Below are 20,535 nucleotides of genomic sequence, written 5' to 3' on the forward strand. Positions count from 1 at the left end.
ATGCAGTGATTTCAGTACTGTTGTTTTCTCCTAGAAAAAGACCACCAAGCCCAGAATGAAAATGTACAAGTCTTCATTAGACAGTGTCAAGGATTTACCTGAAACAAGGTCTGTATTATGAACTGCAGCAATTATATGATTTTTTTTTTCCTTTTCCCCAGCCCCATCCATATTAAGGATGCCTCCCTGGATTTGTGTGTGCTAGGAAAATTTATTTCAGTACATAAAAATTCATTTTCATAAAGTCAGAGCTTTCAGTAGCATAATCTTATTTAATTATAAAGCATGACATTTCAATAAGAAGTTGAATTTCTCCCCAGCAGGTAAGTAACTTGCCATGCTTACAACAGACAATTCAAGATTTAAAAACAGAACAGATCATCCCCTTTCCCATTATGGACTGTTCATTTCTCATCAGATTGTTTTATTAAGAAAAAGGACAGCAGCTGCAGGTTTTCCTTCTATTGGAATGGATCTGCCCAGCTTTTATTTTAAAAGTTACTTAATTTTAGGTTCACTGTGCTGTGCTTTTATTAACTTTTTATTATTTTGTATTGGGCACAAAATCCTCAAACTACCGGATGATTTTTTATACAATTATTATACAAGCCACAGGTCTCAATATGTCAAGATGTCCATGATCTATATGCCAGAGATATTATTAATATTTTACCACAAGGGGTTATGTTAACTCTTCTACCTCTCCAGATCCACCTATTCCATTTAGGTCACCACCCCTCTCTTCCCAAAACACTTCCTTTTAATCTTCTGGAAGACACACCTTTGTGACTAATCATAGTGAAAAACCTTTTCAGGTAAGGCATGAAAATGTTTACAAAATCAAGCCCCATATGCCCCCCTGACAGCAGACTGCCATTTACTGCCCATTCTGTTATTTCTCAGGAAAACTACAAAAACAAAAGATTCAGGATTTAGAAATGCTGATGTTTCACTACTACTGCAGGAGCTTCACAAATTACACTTAGTTTCTCAGCAAAACAAAATGTTTTGGGTGAACATACTATTCATTTCAACCTGGAACTAAACATTTGGGGCTTAGATGTAACTTTTATCTAACTTTCAACAAAATACTTCAGTGGGGAAAAAAAGGGAGGGAGGGGTAATGTTTACAAATATTGGAGAAAAATCTTTTTTCTTCAGTTGGGACAATGCATTTAGCTGGAACTGAAAAGGTATTTTCATTTGAAAAACATATCAGTCAAGGTTGTTTTCTACCTCATGCCACCCCATAAGCAGAGAAAGTACATCAAAATACTCCTAGGATTTAAAGTTTTAAAAGTGACTCTCGAGAGATCAGATATTTTTAATGCACTGTGGGAGTCACAAGAACTGATAATTTTCTTGTGCATCTGGAAGAGGAGCCTTAACAACAATCCTATTGTGGGGCTTTCAGAGCATGGTGCCCACACAATCCTGGGCACCAAATTTTCTTAGCTCTAATTACATCTGCCCCAGATGCCTTTGAAGCATTGAAAGCTCCTTATTTTCAGCTGGAATCATGGAGTCAAATTAAAGTTTTATGATTTACAATGCACAGCCCTAATGACTGAAGAGAAGACAGACAGCACTGAAGGCTCTAATTTGTCTTTAAGAAAACAACTCTACCTTTCAAAGTTTGTTCAAAAATCAGGTAAATAACAGTGAATTGGAGAAAAGAGAGTCATTGTTTATTTCCTCCTCATTTCACATGCTAGACAGTGTAAAGAAAAAGTCTTTTTATTACAGTATCATGCTGTACTTCACCAGCCCTTCCCCACATTCCCACACCAGGCAAGTTGATCCTACCAGAAGAACAGTTCTCCTAGAAAAATTGTTCATTATTCCAATAATTCAGTCTACTACCTTCTACAGAAATGTAATTAAAAAATAAATAACCAAAATACCAAAGAACCTCTCCAAAACAAAACAAAACACAAAAAAAGAGGGAAATTAATTTCCCATCACAGTTAATTGCTGTGTTGCTCAGTCACAAAAGGCCAAACCTCAAAGGGATCCTGAGCAATGAAACCTCTGGTTCAGTTGGGTATTTTTGATTAAGCACTTTAAGTAAACATTTCCCAAATTAACCAATCTTTCCATTCCAGTGAACATTCTCTGCAGTTGTGTGTTGGGCTGCAAAGCAAACATCTGAGACACCATGCTTGGTCCTGTGCAGCTGTACCACCCCACCTCCCACCCACCCACTCCAGCACCAAAGCATCTTCACAGCTTTCCAGCCTTGTACACATTCAATCACTGCATGTATCCAGCCTGACTGAGGGACAGAAATAATTCATACACCAATGGAATTACAAATAGATCGACCAACAGCATGGGCTTCTGACTCAGTTCATCCTTAGAGATGCTGGTGTGCCTCTTGCATACAAAAATTAAAAGCAAATTATTAAATATTTCAAAGAAAGCATTATTAGGATAATAATCTAGTAAAAATACTCTAAGATGAAAAGCATTAAGGAGTCTAGAATTATGCTCTGGGTGGATAATTGCAACAGACATGTAGATTACTAATGTCAAACACAAATTAACTTCCTATTTTTCAGAATCAAAAAAAATTAGAACAGAAGACATTATCAGACTTTTAAAACTTATTATTGAAGCAAAACAGAAAGGACAATCATGTCATCCTTTAATACAGCAAATATCTAGTAGAGAAGCTAATATATCTGTTTCCTACCTGTTTTCCAGACAAACTGGTGACCTCTCCTGGCTTGCAGATCAGCTGTTTGCAACATTAAGAAAACAAACAAAAGGAAGGGCTTCCCCAGGCTCTGCCATGCCCAATGAGGAGAAACCCAGTTCTGTGGTAGAAGCATAATTCAGATAATTCAGTCTCTTGTATTCTTTGGTCCTAGAATTAACAACAAAAGAAAAAACAAAAAGAGAAGGCTTGTTAAAATATTTAGACCACCAAGGCAACAGGCTCAGCCTAAGGGTGACCTGGTGGCCACTGTGGATTTGATGAGGACAAATCTGTTACAGTGCTTCACTTGGAGAGGGAGAAAAGAAAAGGAAGAAGGGAAGAGAGAAGGGAAGGGCCAGCTCCCAGAGGACCTGCAATCCCACCCTACAAAGCCACTGTAAATGCTTCTAGCAGGCTCTTAGCAAGAAATCTGCCAGTGCCAATAAATGGCAATGAACCCAGGGGCAGCGTGTGGTGTGTGCCTTCTTTTCTCTATTAGCTTTAGCAGGAATGTTATCTTGATACAGGCAGACTAAACCAAAGTGAGAAGGGATTCCATGAACAAAATTCAGCTCCAAATCCATGCCCTACATTTAAGATCCAGGCCTGGAAGAGTTTTAGCTCCTAACTCTTGTGTAAACATGGGATACACAAGAGCAACTACAGAAATGCAGCAGGAAAAGCAGGGGTTGCTTGTTAGCACATGATGGACCAGCTTGAGAGGGAAAACCAGACACTACACAGGCATTTCTGTGGAATTTGGGACACTTATTCAAGTCCCTTTGGATCATTGAGCTCCAGGTCAGCAACCAATTACTCCAGAGAGGTCTCTCTGACTAAGGGATTTTAATTAAGCTCCCCAACACTTCAGACAAATACCAGAGGCACATTGTGAGCGAGACTGGAGTGGATCCAGTCCTGCTGCTGCAGCAGTTTTACACCACACAATTCATTAAGATAATCACTGAGTGGTGCTGGAAGCAAGGAGGAATGCTCCTCTGGGTCTCCCGTACAAAGCAGGAGACCAACTCCTAAATGCCAACTTCAGCAAACACCCACATCGTTTATACACCACAGAAAAGCTCCAAACAGCAGAGATTGAGAAACTCACACAATAAAACAAGATCTTAAAATTCCTATTCAGTCCAGTAGTTCCAATCTTTGTGTCTCTCATTCCACAAGATGACCAACTAGACACTTAGGCAGACTTTACTTGACTTTGAAGTTATTTTGGATTCATCCACATTCAGGTGGGAACAATTTAGAAATCTCAAAAAACATTCATAGTACTTCCACAACAAACAAGTTTCTGATGTAAATTTACATTAATTTATATTAATTTTTCTGATGCAACAGCTTTTGTATTTATACCGTGTATTTATACCATACTTAAATTCTCCACATAGTTCTAGTTATTAGTGATTAATCCTACTTTTATAGGTAAAAATGTCACATCTCTACTTGCATAAGGATGGAGATAATACCTGTCTTCAAGATTTGTCTTCACGGGCATAATCTTGGTGATTTTCATTAAAATTATCAGTTATTAGAGGTTCAGACCAGAAAATTCTATTACATTGCTAACCTTATGAAAAGCAACATTGTCATAGCACATAATACACAGCATCGTTCTTGATAAGAAACTGAAGATAAATCTGGAAATTGTACATACTGAATATACAGTAGAGCTTTTAATTCCAGGCTGTATTCAAATTACTTTGAAACAGTTTCTATCATGATAAATTCATGCAATTACATTTAATCAGATATTGACTAACTACAGTGGGAGATACAATGTAATATCTGTTATCTGGTTTAGCTCATTCCTGCATTTCAGATGAACAGCATCTCGTGTACAAGCTAAAAACCCACCAACCTGACCAATTAACGTGGGCAAGGGACCACATTTATGCTTTGCTTATGTCTTTTGGGTTAATTTTATTCAGAATTCACATTTAATTCAGAATGCATCCACCAAGTCCCAGCACCCAGGCGATGTAGCACAGACCACAAGTGGCCTCATAGGAAGCACACAAGCCCAGAAATCTCGAGCATCATTCGGAAACCCAATGCAGCAGTGAAGTCCTGGGGTGTGGGGAAGAAGGGCCCTCAGAAACCCTGCAATTCAGCATTTTTTGCCCATCAGGATGGCTGCTCACCTCACACAGAAGAGCTGAGGAGGAGCAACTCGGCCAGTGCCTTCAGCATCGCCGTCACCATCTATGGCGGTGGGACAACAGAGTCACCAGCTTTCTGCCAAGGGAAGGACAAGCAGTTAGTGGCACTGGCTCCAACACCACCTCTGTAGGTCTCGCATACTAAAACACAAAACCAGGGAAGGAATTATTCAGATGCTCAGATTTCAGCACCGGAGGGGAGCCACACGCCCAGCCCTGCACGGACAGCGCTCATTGCACTTGCAGGGCAGCCCTCCAGGGCCAGAAAATGCCATAAAACCACCAAAACCTAAACAGGCAGGGGTGCAAAATGGGCAGATCCAAGGACACCTCAGATAACAGCTGATTAAGAGGCTGAGGTTTTTAATGAAGCACGAGTAGGGCTCAGGAGCTGCTTTCTGAATGCACTGCCCTCATCTCAGCACTCACAGGGTCAGCAAACAGCAGCACGTCCCTGGGAACAGCAGCCTCCTGCCCAAAACAAGGGGTTTCATTCTTTGGGCAGGACTACAAAGATAACTGGCTGCTGCTCCCCACTGAGCAAGAACAGAGATTACATTAAGTCAGAAAAAACAGAAATAAATTAGACACCATGCCATGGGCTCTAATCTCCTCCACCCCAGCAGAGCTCAATAGATTCCACTGATTTGCACCCCAGCAATGCACAATGAAAATTTGTCTGTGTGTCTAGGTTTGTGTAACACAGTTTGGAACGGTAGCTGTTCTGTCCTGATATGATAAAAAATTATTGCACAGGCAACATATGCTATCTACAGAAACACGAATAAATTACATTATGAAGGCCACCAACACTTCACATCAAATTTAGTTACATGATATCTCAGCTCCCAAATGTGTCAGCATGGCTAGCTGTAAACTGGCAAACACAGATGAAAAAGGAGAAAAAAAATGAAATTTGTATTTAAAAAATTGATTTCATCGAGACTAGTCATTAAATTCATGGAATTGCTTAAATATCATAAAATCATTAAATGGTTTGGGTTGGAAGGGACTTTAAAGCTCATCTCATTCCAAACTCCTGCCATGGGCAGGGACACCTTCCACTGTCCCAGGTTGCTCCAAGTTCCAACCAAACTGGCCTTGGGCACTTCCAGGAATGGGGCAGCCACAGCTTCTCTGGGCACCATTCTCACATTAACATAATATTTTCTAAATATGTTCAAGGCATATGCTTTAGTCAGAAAAAATATCTCCCTCTTCCAAAATTATCTGGATTTAGTCAATAACCCTTATAATCCAGGCCTGGCCAGTTCATAGTTTGCACTAATGGATTCTCTTGAAATTAAATAATGAGGTGTTGGTTTTGATATTTGGAGGATTAGCCACAAGCATCCTTGTCACTTTGTTTGGTTGGTCTGGAATCTTGTTTAGAAAAACAAGGATATCATCATTAGCTGTAATGGCTGGGAATATCCAGGCAGCCTTGAAAAAGACACGTGCAAGTTTTATAATGATCATAACCACGCATTTACATTTCCTAATCCACTGCTAATTCTCTTAATGACAGAATTAAATCAAACTAGTTTTGAAAAGCAAACTTATTTTAAAAACCTGCATTTCTGCTGAAACAGGGCATTCCAGTGACAAAATGTTGGAAATAAGTAAACATACACAGCTGACAAGTATCTTATTGCTGAAGTGATCAAAATTTAATTTAATTTTCAACCTCAATGGAATATCCAACAGCCAAATTCCAGTCTAATCCCTGCTTAGCTAGAGAGGGGAAAAAGCCTCTGGGAAACTTTTCCCATTTTCCAGCCACTGCTGAGCAATCAAAGGCAGGTTTGGCAGGCACTGTGCTAGCCCAAGGCACATCAGAGTCCTCAAAATCATCCAACACTAAAAAAAATAAAAGACTGATGGTCCAAATTTGACTGTACACTCTCACATAATGCACTGTAAAGAAGGGACCAGTTGCTCTTTCTCCAGGTCTCCATGGGACAGGGGTTTCTCCAGTCCTTCTGCTCCATTTCTGTGGTTTAGGGAAGCTCAACCTGGCTCTGCTCCAGCATGGATTTACAACGTATTTAATACTGAATTTAGAATAAGATCAATTTAAACTGATCCAAACCCGAGACATGATTTCAGCTTGTCATACATCAGTTCAATTCCCCCTGACTTCACTGGGAGTTGTGACCTTTCCCATCATGGGTAAATCTGACCTACTTTTGGTATGAGATGGGAATGCTGACAAGGACACCTGGGTAGCTCTCTCCATTTCAAACACATGATGCAATTAGAATAATCCCAAATACTTTGAATAGCAACAACAAAAAAGAAGAGCCATTACAGATGATATGTGTGGCTATAAATCATTTGGCAGGTGTCTAGCACAAAGATAAGCATCATTAATCATGAATAAATTTCCTTAATACAAATGTAAGTAGTAACTGTGCAACTGTTTGCCTATTACACACAAATCCACTGCCTGTGATATCCCAAGATAATCTGGATGTTTATATCATATTCTTTATCCTCAGATAAAGTCTGCCTTGCCTGCTCAGAAAGCTGTTATCCAAAAAGCTCATTCTATTCTGCTCTAAAGCAGCAGAATGCCTGGCTTGTAGCAGCAAAGGCTGATCACCACAGACAAGAACTGCTCACCATCCCTGGGGAGAGATTTCCAAAAAACCACAAATGCTATAGTGTAACAGGCATGGAGTGTAACAAAATAGAAATGTTTGGACAATCACATATGCCAAACTAGGAACAGGCACTGAAATATAAGTACCTATGTGCCCAGTCTTTTATTTAATGATGAATGTAGTTACACTAAACTTCCCTTACACTTCTATACCTAAAAGACACCCTACACATTTCTCCCCTTACACATTTGGAGGGAAACAGTCTTCTGGTTAAAGCAGAGGCACCCAAAGTTCACTCCACTTCCATTTCCAGCTGTGCCAGAAGCTTCCAGTGTAAAAAGTCACCCAAGGTCACGCTCCGACACTAAAACTCGATTCTGCAAGCGCTCCCCATGATTTCAGCAGAGTGACTTTGCACACATGAGAATGACAGCTTGATTTTCTATACCTCTACTGCCTCACCTCCAAACATTACTGAGAATATCTGCCCTTCTTCCTGGAGCATTTGAGAAAATCCTGGTTAAAAACATACAGATCAAATGAGCGAGATTTATATATCACGTGGACAAATGCTGACAGCACCTTTATCACTTTTGTCCTAAGTGGTCACTTATTGGGAATCCAAACATTAACTTGAACAGTTCTCTGGTAATTTGCTACAATAACTGTAAGGATAATTAATGCCTGAAAAACTATTTTGTGTTCACACATCTTCACAGAGAAGATCATTCCAAACAATGAGCAGACAGTCTCAACCAGCCTGCTTTGGGTGGGATTAATCCTGCACAACCTCCAAACCAGCAAAGCTCAACAGAAATCTCATGGTCCATCTTCAGATATAAACTTCAACAACCTTCCTCAACAATCCATTGCTAGAAAGCTCAGTAAATCATCACTATCATCACCAGTTATTTTTGAAAGCTTGGGTATTTTAGAGATGTCTATAGTCAAAACAGTAAGAATCTATTAATTATTTTCATTTATTCTTCTATTCAATTGCATCTAATTCTTGTTCCAAAGCTACAGAAGACCCAGAAATTTAAAAGCAAACATATGAAACTACTGTACTGCCAATTAATTGCTTCTTAACTTACATCAACCTGTTTGGGGTAAAAAACACGAATCCTAAGTTTTCCTCCTTCAGTCTCTGTACAACCTAAAAATGTAACAAAAGCAGGTTTGAATTTAGAAGCTTAATTATAAACTTAGCTAAGTGGATTATAATGAAAGATGTTCCAGCAAGGGAGCTCAGACTGATGCATTATGACTACATTAAGGAAAACACCAGAGAATAGACTTTCCATCAGTAGAACAACTTTAATTACAACAGTGCTGGAGCAGAACTGCTCTGTTAAACAATGCTGCTCTTACTTCTCCTTCACTCTGGGTACTTCCAATGGACTCCACGGGAACACACTTGACTTTCAAGAATACAAAGTGAATGGGGTTTGCAGACTCTTCCCAGGAACCTGGTTCAGTTAAACACAGCTGAAGCAAAACTTGCTTCGTTTGCACACAAACATGGGTGATTCACACTCCCTCAGAAGGGCAGGAGACTTCCAAGGCAAGGACTCAGGAATTTGTGCAAGGCACCATCCTGTCCATGACACAGCCACCCACAGCCCCCAGGCCCACTGAAGAGCAGAAATGATGCTCAGCACAACCAAGAGCTCCCCAACATCTCCCTCTACACACTGCATTCAGTGTCACCCAAGTGAAATCCAAGCCCTGGAATTCTCAATGGGATTTAAGAGCCACAGACCTTTTGGTGTTGTATCAGCGCTCAAAGTAGGGTAATTTACCTTCACAAATGTTCTTCAGGCCATTATCATACCCCTTGCAGCAGGAACAAGTGCAGAGCAATTAAGATCAAAATGCTCAAGACTGTCAATAGGCTTCTCTCCTGAACTCAGGCATTGATTTTATTTTTTTTCTGAGCAGCAGAACAGAGAAAGTGTCCAACAACTTTTAAGTAACCTTTTCAGGCTGTTCGTGCACTTTTATATATTTAATCAAATACAAAAAAAAAGGCTGCAGAAACTCAAATCAAACATCTCATCAACACACCAACAGTCACCATAGAAACTTACAAAGGCCCATTTTTTGGGGGATAAATAATTTTGGGGGGTTATTTTATCTAGGTTATGTTTACAACCCTTACACATTATAGCTGAATGCCTCATGCCAGCCCTCTCAGCCAGCACAGCAGAACACAGCCTGGAAGCTCAGTGATTTCTTCACATTATAGCACATCCTTTCTGTAACAACAAAACTTTATAGCTTTGAGGGACAAAAAAAGTTTCTTTTTGTTTATTTTTCAATGGCTAGAGAAAAGTTTGAGTCTATTATCAATCCATTGCTCTGCTGAAGCTTTTATCATTGGCAATGGATGAACTGAAGGTCCTTTGAAACTCAGCTGTATCTAAGAATTGCTGTCACAGTTGCACAGATCTTGGATTACTGTTAAATTGCAATTAAACAAAGGCAAAGGGAGCTGGCACTACTTCCAACACCATTTCAGTAAATGCTATTGCAAGTTTTTGTTCAAAGAGGATTACTCTCACTTCACTGGCAAAGCATTGCATATAATGCACATTCAGCAGTATAATACCATTTGAAAACTAGTATTTGAAATTATTTTCCTTTAAAAGGCAAACCTGGAAATCAGAGTGAGTAGAGAGCCATGTCCCTACTTTAGCAGCAGGACCATTCACACGGAAAACAACAGAAAGGTTCAAAGTCACCAATTACAAGGCAGCAGAGTTTCAAAAAAAGAATAAACAACCCCATAACCTCTGCTGCTAGAACAATGGCAGATTTCCTGAGCATTTCCATTAAAGTGCTTTCAGTTCAGAAATTAAATTGCTTTACTGCAGTGATTTTCTTCTGCATTCTGATATTACTTTATATTATTTGACATTAGTACAGCATCACAGGCTGTAGGTCAGGGAGTTTTTCCTCTCCTCACTGGAATATGGCCACCACGTAGAGTTTATCAATCTTAAAACACAAGGTCAGAATAATACAATCAAGTACCACCAGGCACATGAGCTCACAAAGACTTGGGCTCTGCTTAGCAGGGAAGGACCATCTGCCTCCCTGCCACAGGACTGGTGTCGCTGAAGCTCATCTCCAATTTGAGTTGTTACATTCTGCACACTTCCACACATCAACCAGAGCAATGCACACACCCAAACCCCTCACCAAAGAAACCACTGCAAATAGGCAGAAAATCTGACTGTTTTACCTGTTAATCTGTTCTGGGGAGAGTGTGTGGGGTTCAGCATTGAAATTCTAACCACTGGTGACTTTGGCTAAAATAGCCAGCCAAACATGCAGAGGCCGCCTTCCACACTTCTTACATGTGCAATTTTCCTTCTGCTCTAACACCCACACTAAGAATAATTTATTTCCCACAAGATCTGTACCTCTATTTGTAGGCAGTCATTAGCATTTTGCCATTTGCACTACCTAGCTGTAGCCCATACCCAAATGAGCTAATAAGAAGAGACACACACACACACACATCCACAAAATAGATCCCATTTCAAAAAACTCATTTCCAAAGTGCTGAAATAAACATTTATTCCAATGCGTCCTCTGCCATCAGCTGTTTATTTCAGTGCACCAAAGAACAAACTTGTAGGAAAGGAGAAAATAAAGAGCCAAATAAAGAGCACAAGGCACGGCAAACTGAACACACAGGCTCTACAGAGTTCATCAAGCTCTGACACTGGACCTCTTCATTTCCTATCAAGCACCATCCACAAAACCTTGTGATGAAGTCTCCTATAACCAAGGCTTCATCATTGCTACAAAATAAAACCCTGTATAAGTCAGGTCCCATGTCAGAACATGTATTTTAAATAAGTATACCTTGATTTGTCAAAATTAATAAAAAACATTTTGTGATTCCTTAATATTGATTCGTTGATTTTCCTTCTATTTACTTTGCAACATTGATATTAGTGGGCCAGGAGGCACTGTAACAAAAGGGTTCAGAAAACTGTATTGCTAAAATTAAAAAATAAAGATTAAAAATTAAATGAAAAATAAAGACTAAAAATAAAGATAAAAAATAAAGACTTAGTGAAAGCTAAAAACACATATAATAAAAACCACCAAATATTGGTATAAAGAACCTCTAAAATTTGCTTCCTGCACACACACACAGATGCCAACGTGCACACACTGCACTCTGAATTCAGCTTTTACTGATTGCCACACAGACTCCAACTCACCAAGAGCAACACAGTGCAGTGGTATAAGGCTTTTACTGAGAAGCAGCATCTGCTTTTTAGTTGGCATTCATGTTCAGAAATGCACGAGCTGCTCCTTTTCCCAAACTTCCTCACACTGCCACGTTTGGGACTCCAGCCCTCCTTTTCCCTGCCACGGCAGTACCCAGGATTGATCTGCCTCTGCAGAAGATGCACACGGCAGCCAAGTGCCCCATGACAGCAGCACACCCCATCACCCCCTCCAGGAGGGAGGAGCACCAGGCACCTGCTCCAGCTCAGCACCTGCCCTGGGATGTGTGCCCGAAACTCAGGCATTCCCAGGAACTTGGCAAGAGCTGCAGAACCTGGTGCAAAAATGTGGGTTTTCCTATCAGAACCCACTCATAATACCTGCATATTTATTCAAAAGTCAACTTGCTTTCAACCCAGGATTAACTATGCACGGCAGCAACAAAAAGCTCCACATTGTCACAGAGGCGGTTAGAAAGGATGACACTCAGCTGGAGCTGAGTACAACCACAGATCTGGTCAGGAATTCTGTGGTTCTGTTGCCTTTCCCATTCCCATTTCTTTTCTCCTGTTGCTGGCTATGGTCCCTCCCTGTATTTTATCACACAGGAAAGTCTTATCTCTTTAGGGTGAAAAATATATTTGAACACGATATAATACAATTCGCACAGGGAGCCTTGACACTGTAGCAGTATTGATACAAAAAATAACCATAATGATATGAACTGCTAAAAGACCTCGTTGTGACACCGTTTAAGCAAGGTCAATTGCCTGTGCAGGTTGCTCTTACCAGAGTTCACGTTACATCACTGGTGCCATCATCCTGACCTTCCCTGCTGTCATCCCCATCACAGTTCAATTAACAGAGGAGTCCTGCAGTGGCTTGATGAGCATCTGCTGCCTCTACCCGGCAGTAATTCAATAAGGGAACGCCATAGGAAGAGATAATGAGAAGTCAGACCAGTTGTTCTGTCTCCCTCCAGGAGAGCAGATGAGTTTGGTTTATGGGAAAGAGCGTGACCTATGAAAATTATCAGTTAATTTTATATTTCAGAGCTTCAACATGCAACTTAAAGTGTTGTCTGGTTTCCCTGGCAGTGCTGCCCACAAGGATGCAGAACCACTTTTCCTGGTGAGTCCCTGATTAACAACTCTCCCCACACCAAAGAGATTAATCTTTTTGAATTTTCTCTCTGCCAGTTCCACCAAAAAATGGTTCCATTCATGCATTCAGCAGTGGTTGGTCTGAACTAAAAAATGAAGCACCTGAGCAGAGAAAAAGGCCAAAACTACTACTGAGGCAATTCAGGCAGAGTGAAATTCACAGAAACATCAAACCTGGATGAAACACTTCACACAAAACCAAAATCTCCTACTGCAGATAGTGTCAGCCTGGGTCTTCTCTCCCTGCCCCACAGGACACACTGCTTACTGGTGCTCAAATTTTATTTCTCCCTTCATTTCCTTCTGCACCTTTCCAGCAGAGACTTCCCTTAACTTCCACCTATCCTCTGAGTCTCTCCTGTTGCTTTAGGAACATCTATTCCATCAACAAAAACTCAGAGCCACCCACAGCCCTTTCATCTCCTATTCCACCACTGGATGTCACAGGGACTGTGTCTGAGGGATATGGCTCTGCGTGGATTTATTTTTGCCCAGTGATTGTAGTGTCCTTATGAGTTTTGCAGCTTTATTTCAACAATCCTATTCCCTGAAATAGGACATTAATTTGATTTCAAACACAATTTTCTATTTTATGTCTCCTTAATACCATTAAGGCACAGATCTACTGAAGACGATAGGCATGAGAGGAGAAAAAAGGAAGATACATTTGAGTTCTGCAAGGTGATCGGTGAACCACAGTGAATTTACACAGCTGCCCATTCCCACAGCTCCACATTCACAGCTTCATTTGAGCCACGTCCTTTCCCATCACACAATCACCTGCACTGCCCCAAAGACTGACCACTCTTCCCTGTGGGTACAGTCACCAGGGCAGCTCATTCCTCACCCCCAGGACAGGACAGGTTGGCACATCCCTGCTTCAGCCAAACCTTCTGCTCAAAGCAGGACCAGAGAGCTGTGAATCTCACAAGGCACTTGACACTGTCCCCAAATCCCTTGTTTTGTTTCTGTTCCCAGCAGAGCTCAGTCTGCCAAGCTCATGCAAACTGACACGAGATCTGAGGCTGTGGTTGCCCTCATCCAAGTCCCACAATCAGGACTTTCCCCCATCTCAGTACATTCTCTTTTCTCCATTCAGTTCTGCCACCTGTTTCATCGCCTGCTGCACATCTCCTCCTGAGCACCTTGTCCTTAATCCTCAAATCCTTTCTATCCTTTGCCCTTAATTCTCCCCCATACTAAACTAGTTGTTTTCTTCCAAATGGCAACAGATATAATTTTATTACATCTACCACCTTTTCTCAGCTTGTTTTCTTACCCTTTTCTCGCCCTACAGCATTTTGTTCCTTCTCCTAACTAGCCCTTTATTCACTTGCATTTCTCTTCTATTTTCTAATTCCCTGGGAGTCATTTTCATCACTCTCACATATTCTTCTCTATTGTTTTTTGCCTTTTTTTTCCTCCCTTGGAGACATTTGGAGAGGAAACTCTAGACACAATACATTATATCCAAAAGAGGATACTATAACAATTTTACAGTTACAAATAATCAGCATTTAAGAAATCCTGGAATAAGGCTGCCTTGGAGGAATGTATTGAGATAGTCAGGTTTCATGATTATATCTATTTTTACCATATTACTAAAGTCTATATTAAAATACAATTTAAATCTATCTTTGACTTCTCTTGCTTTTATCTATTCATCACACTTGCTTTCAACCCTCTCTTAAAGCCTTACTCATCCTTCTCTTTGAAACAGCAGAAAGTACCTATAAATCCAGTAACTGCAATTACAGAAAATGTTATTTACTTCACTCTTAGCAGCCATGTGCTCCATTAAAAAAAGGCTTTTTTATTTAAATGTATGGGGTTAAATAAGTCAAAATTTGATAACCACAGTACGGACTAGATTCCATCTGGTTAAAGGAAGAATAGACATAGCCTATGCAATAAATGCTGCTAGAGAAATTAGTCATGTTCACTGGCTACTTTTGATTTAAAGCTGCATCTCAGCCTCAACAGCAAAGTAAAACAGATATATTTTATATATATACCATATATATAACATATATAACTATTTATAGACAGTCCTACAGGGCACACCTGTAAGCTGCAAGCAAGGCATATAAAACACTGCTTCAGGAGAAGGACAGAAAACAACTCCAGTGCCAAGACAGGCCTACAGGGGTATTTTAGGAACCCAGCAGTAGGAGGAACCTGCTGAAATTCCTCAGTTCCAATTATCCATACTTGATTAGCACTTTGTCCACTGAAGTTTGGGATGGTTACAGCAGACAGATGTTCAAAAACACATCTGTCACACTAGCCAAGGTAAACCCATCAGGCTTTTGCAGGTTTCCCTGCTCATTTTTTACACTTTCCCCTTTAGCTGCATTAATAAGTCAATTAATGCATAAAGCCTTCTGTAAAAGCACACCCAGATGGATGTTTACCAGACTCCAGCCTTCCCTTCTATGTGTTTCAGAATTTAAATAAAATTTGAGCCAACCTTCTGGAAAAATCAGTGCTGGCAGAAGCTCTCTTTGTGGGTTCACACTAAGAGAAATTAACAGCTTCTGCAGTGAAAAAGCTGTACTTATACCTGAATAAAATAGTCTTGCTAACTGAAAGTATTTAGAACTTCTTTTACAAATGCTCTCAGTATTAAAAGCTGCATCAACTCCCAAAGGCTTGAATTCCACATTATTTGAACTATTTTACATTCCTGCAGCATTTTCTTCCTTCAGAAAGATGGGAGTCTGAACTAAATACAGGACTTGATAGCAGCAGTAATCCAATATATCTGATTACATAAACAAATCTAAAATTAAATTAGAATTTAAATGGCAGAAATAAATATATTGCAAGCCTTGAGCATTTCTTTAAAAATTGGCCTACCAGGCAATATTTGGCAGAGTTGGTACAAGAGCTGGGTCATAATTCTGTGGATACTTTTTTCTTTATGTGGTAAAACTAGCAGGGAACTGGGTTACAACTGGAGTTAAACTCCACTTACTATGTAATTTTTACTCAGTACCTGAGTCCTTTTTTAAAGGACTGCAATTGCTTTGAGTTATACAAAAAGATTGATCTGTAGAAAGTGGAAAATGTCTCCTGTCCTACTTTCAAGAGTGGGATTTTGTCATGCCAGCAAATGTTTCATAGGATCATTTCAACTCTAAGAGAAAGGAAAAAAAAAAAAAAAAAAAAAAACAAGAATTATAAATACACTTAAAATCATGGGCTCTGCTTTTCCTCTATTTGTTACTTTTCCTGCTAAACAAATTCAGCAGTGATTTGGATTTGGTGCTAATGAATGCCGAAAGCAACTTGGCTTCCTCTTGCCAAGGACCTCCATAAACTGCAGCTCAGCAAAACAAGACAATCTTCTTATCCTGTGTAAGAGCTCAATTAAATCATCATTTTAACATAATCCTATTTAGTGGCTCTCACATTTTCCGTCCTGATCCTAGCGATGTTAATGGCTTGAAAAAACCAGGAAAGTAAATATACAGAGATAGAAGGGAAGGACAGAAGAGAGGAAAATACAGCTTCTGTTTCACTGAAGATCAGTTGATGGCAGAAAAAAACAAAATAACACCAACCAGAACCAAGGAACCCCAAACTCAGAAGACTGGAACCAGCCTGCACAGAATATAAAATCCAACACTTTTCCTGGACCCCAACCCCATCTTTCAAACACAACACAATTGTGAGCTGAGAAAAACTGCTCCAACCAAAAACTTCCAAGCAGTTTTCCAAAGTTTTACTGCTTCAATCTGCAATACTTACTTAGAGGTCAACACCTTGCTAAGGAAATCAATTATTATTACAACAAACATTCAGAAAACCACACAAGAGGGCTCCAGAACACCCCTGGAATGCACACAGCTCTTTATGCAGAAGCGACTAATCTCCCAGAGTACTATGTAAATTGGTTAAGCTTAAGAGTTGCATTTAAAATTATCCTCAATATCCATTACAAAAGAGAGGTACCTACCCACTGATAAATTAGCAATTGTAATAAGGGACTGTAAGGCTAAGGGTAAATTGATTGTTGTTCCTAATTTTCCCTTTATTTTAATCCAAAACTCTCCAAACTGCAAGAAATAAAAGTACAGGAGAGAGGGTGAGCAAAAAGCTTTTGACTGCATATAAAACATCTAAAAATAGTGCTTCAGTATATTTCCATGTGCTGGAAACAGCAGTGAATATCATCTATATAAATCTATTCCGAGCAGAGGTTTTCAGCAGCATCCAAGACTCGAGAATCAATTGTAAATTTGTATTTTAGATTAATCAATAAGAAAAAGCACAAGACAGGCTTTAAACAATATGCAGCATTTAGTAGGCAGATAGAGCTATGCACCACCTCATACAAAATAGATAGAGACATTATTACAAGCCATATATTTTTTAATCTTAAGGAATTTATTTGGGAGGAGCTTAAAAAAAACTGCTTTTAGGGAACCACTTGAGGAGGTTTGTCAGTGATGTAAGCCTCTGACACGGATGAGGGTGCAGGATGCACATGGGGGATATGGCTGGTGCCAGTGGCTCCGTGGGCAAGGCTGGAACCCACACACAGACACACACACAAAAGGGAGGGATTCCCACAGATCCCTGTGATGTGCCAACACCTCCAGCAGCTGAAGAGCTGCACTGGAATATCAATGTGTGCCCTGCCTTCAGATGAACGAGCTGTCAGCACCAGGGAGAAGAAAAGGCAGGTTCATAACGACACAGAACGTAGGGAAGCTGCAGATCCCTTCGCAAAGCCCACCCTGGGAGAAGGTCACCTCAGCAAAGCCATGAGGACTCTCCAGGCTCAGATCAATGCTGCCAGGCTCACTGAAGCAGCTGTCGCTCTCAACACTCAATAGTCCCCAAATCCCACAGGAAAAAGTGGCAGATGTCACATCTCCCCAGAGTGAAATGATGATAGCATATACCCAGGAACTGATGGCCAGCTCAGAGGTGCTTCTCTTCTTGGCTGGCAAGATTGATGTCTGGTGTATCTACAGGGGAGCAGCACTTAATCCATGAGGGAACACTACAGAGACACTGATAGCCTATCCCACACCAACAAGAAAAAAGGACTTTTTCTCCTCTATTTCTGGATTAGGCCAATTGCTATTTGAATGATGACCCTGAGAAATGATTCCAGCTCTAACAAGACTTGTGCCAGCATCAGAATCAGACTGAGCAAAGCCATCTCATTCTGAGGCCAGTTTGTCAGATTGTTGCAGTGGTACAGAGAGGCACCAAGACCCCCAGAGCATTGCTCCAGGCAAGGGAAGCTCTCTGCATCAGGACCCTGACCCTCTGTAGGGAGCATCACTTGAAATGAAACCTCTCAAGGCCTCTCAGGGATGGAAGTGCCTGTGAATAGTCATGTACCAGCTCCAGTGAATCTCCTAAACATTTACCTGCACGGTTTTGTTATCTCTTGGCAGCCTAACACAATCTTGCTGTGCCCTGCACACTCCACCAGCAAACACCAAACCTTTACACCACCCATGATCTGAGACAGAACAAATGTTTCCCTTTTTGTGGAATTTCAGTGCACACTTATGCACCCAAACTGAGATACAGACACTGGAACACAGGGAAAACACTGCTCATTTCCTCCCTTCACACATTTGCTGTGTTAAATATCATTGTTTATTAATGCAAAACAACTTGCAGAGAGAAATAAGTCTGAAGTTGACTTTCCCTTTTGTCTCACACAGCATTTCTCATCAGAGAAAAGACAGAGTTGCTCTCAGAGCTAAAAATAAACATAATATTCTAAGAAAACAGGTTAATTAGGAATGAAATTGCAACAGTATAACTCTTTCTGCTTTTGTACATATACACTGCTCTAAGTACCCTCATGCAAGTCTATACCTTACCAGCTCCTCAAACAAACCCACCAGAATCTGCTCAACATCCATGCCTGTTTCCATTCTAATAAAGTTTATGTAAATTCAAAACCCATTCAAAGGTTGTTTGCTACTGTTTAATTAACTTCTGAACAAAAAGAGAGCTTGTTTTCCCCCAAAATTTGTGATTTTATTTCCTGTAATAAACACTGACACAGTTTAAGGAGATCACTGTGCACATCCAGTCTCACTTCCTGCATTAACCAGACCAAAGATCCATCCTGAAAATACATGTATCCATGCCAAAACTTCTACTGAAGCTATGATGTGTACTTTAAACATGGACCTCACTTTGCTTTGAAAGTGTTAAGAGTAAGGAAATAAGAAATTGTGTATTTATGTTAATTCTTCTTGCAGTTAAGCATCGTTTATAGCTATAAATTTGAATTTTAAAGTACCAAATTAACAAACCAACAGGTTTGTAAGCAGTGAACCCTGTTTCTTCTGTAAATTTCCATTCCAATACAGCAGTATGAGTTCTGACTGATGGGAAAAAATGACTGGGGGTAAAAAAAAGAAAAATCATTCTAACCTTTTTAGGACTACCCTCAAATGTGACCAGTGATTTCAGGTGCTCCTTACAAGACACAGCAAATGGGCTGGGATTGCAGAAAGCGGGTGATGAGAAGCTCCAGAAGCCAGACTCTTTTACAGGCATCTTAGAGAAATGAAAAAGAAATGTATCCAAAATTATTCACATTACATACACTACTGCAAGCTCTCTCCTGATTGCCTTAGGGGGGTTAGAACAGCAGCCTGTGAAAAATAAGCGTCCATCAGGCTCCTTGTGATTTCCAGACACGCTCAAAAAAAAGGTTATGCTGATATATAATCCTGACATGCCAAGTGTTATTTGGGGATTTAAAAAGACATTGTAGCCATCCTAATAAAAGCCATTATATATTGCTATAGGATATGAAAAATAATAGGATAGATTAAAAATGTTTTTTAAATGCCCAGCTTGTGCAAACACCTAAGCTTTTGTAAAGAAGTGACTCCCTTCTGAAAGGAGCCAGTTCAAAAAGTCTGCACTAGAGGAGAGGTGGAAGAGGAAGGAGAAAAAACCTACAAAAATTATGTCTAGACAGATATGGTGCATGCACTTCTTAATTAGTGTAATATATATGAATTTTTCATGACAAAAAAATCAACTTCTTTTAAGAAAGAAAATCAGTATGAATTAAAAGCTCTCTCTAAATCTTTCTTTAAAAGACTACAAGGAGCACTAGATAAATCCTGTATCAAAGGAATTTATGCCATTTGATATGAAGTATTACAATACTGGACCTGAGTCTGCCATCACTAAACTCAAATGAAATTTTTTAGCGACCTAATCCACTTAAAACAAATTCCTTGGTTAAAACTTGTCTCACTTTATTTCCAGAAGGAAAACTGCCTTTCTGGATAAAGCCCTGGAGCATGTAATGTATGCAGATGTGCAGTCATATACATAAAATACACTCATTAATGTACTTACTGAATGTGTTTATTAATAACCCATTTCCCACAGCCTCTCAGAAACATCACAGCAAGAAAACACACATGTATTGCAGCAAAGTACAGAGATGGAAGGAAAAAATGCATCAGAAATCAAGTTTAGCATGACTTTTGTTTAGCATGACTCCTCAGTGTTCCAGTGCCTCAAACATAAAAGTGGCCTCTTCAATCTCAAACTGGGTTTCTGATGTAAAACAAAGTATTAAGAAAATTATCAAAATGAAATCTGAACAGTAGCTACCCATCCTCCTTGCT

General features: G+C 39.9%; 1 protein-coding gene across 4 annotated transcripts in view; it reads right to left on the reverse strand.

Moving 5' to 3' along the window:
* THSD7B (thrombospondin type 1 domain containing 7B) overlaps nucleotides 1–20,535 on the reverse strand; it is a 299,473-nt gene that overhangs the window by 240,636 nt on the left and 38,302 nt on the right. For 3 of the 4 annotated variants that reach the window (XM_063161589.1, XM_063161588.1, XM_063161590.1), the window contains exons 2-3: nucleotides 4,861–4,954; nucleotides 2,696–2,869 (exon numbers count right to left, since the gene is read on the reverse strand). In XM_063161589.1, the coding sequence (XP_063017659.1) occupies nucleotides 2,696–2,834 (139 nt within the window). In that variant the 5' untranslated portion in view covers nucleotides 2,835–2,869; nucleotides 4,861–4,954. Of the gene's footprint in view, nucleotides 1–2,695; nucleotides 2,870–4,860; nucleotides 4,955–19,315; nucleotides 19,442–20,535 lie in introns of all 4 variants that reach the window. The other variant, XM_063161586.1, reaches the window with a different exon arrangement.

The sequence above is a fragment of the Melospiza melodia genome, chromosome 8, assembly GCF_035770615.1.
Source record: "Melospiza melodia melodia isolate bMelMel2 chromosome 8, bMelMel2.pri, whole genome shotgun sequence".
In the NCBI taxonomy this organism is placed as follows: Eukaryota; Metazoa; Chordata; class Aves; order Passeriformes; family Passerellidae; genus Melospiza; species Melospiza melodia.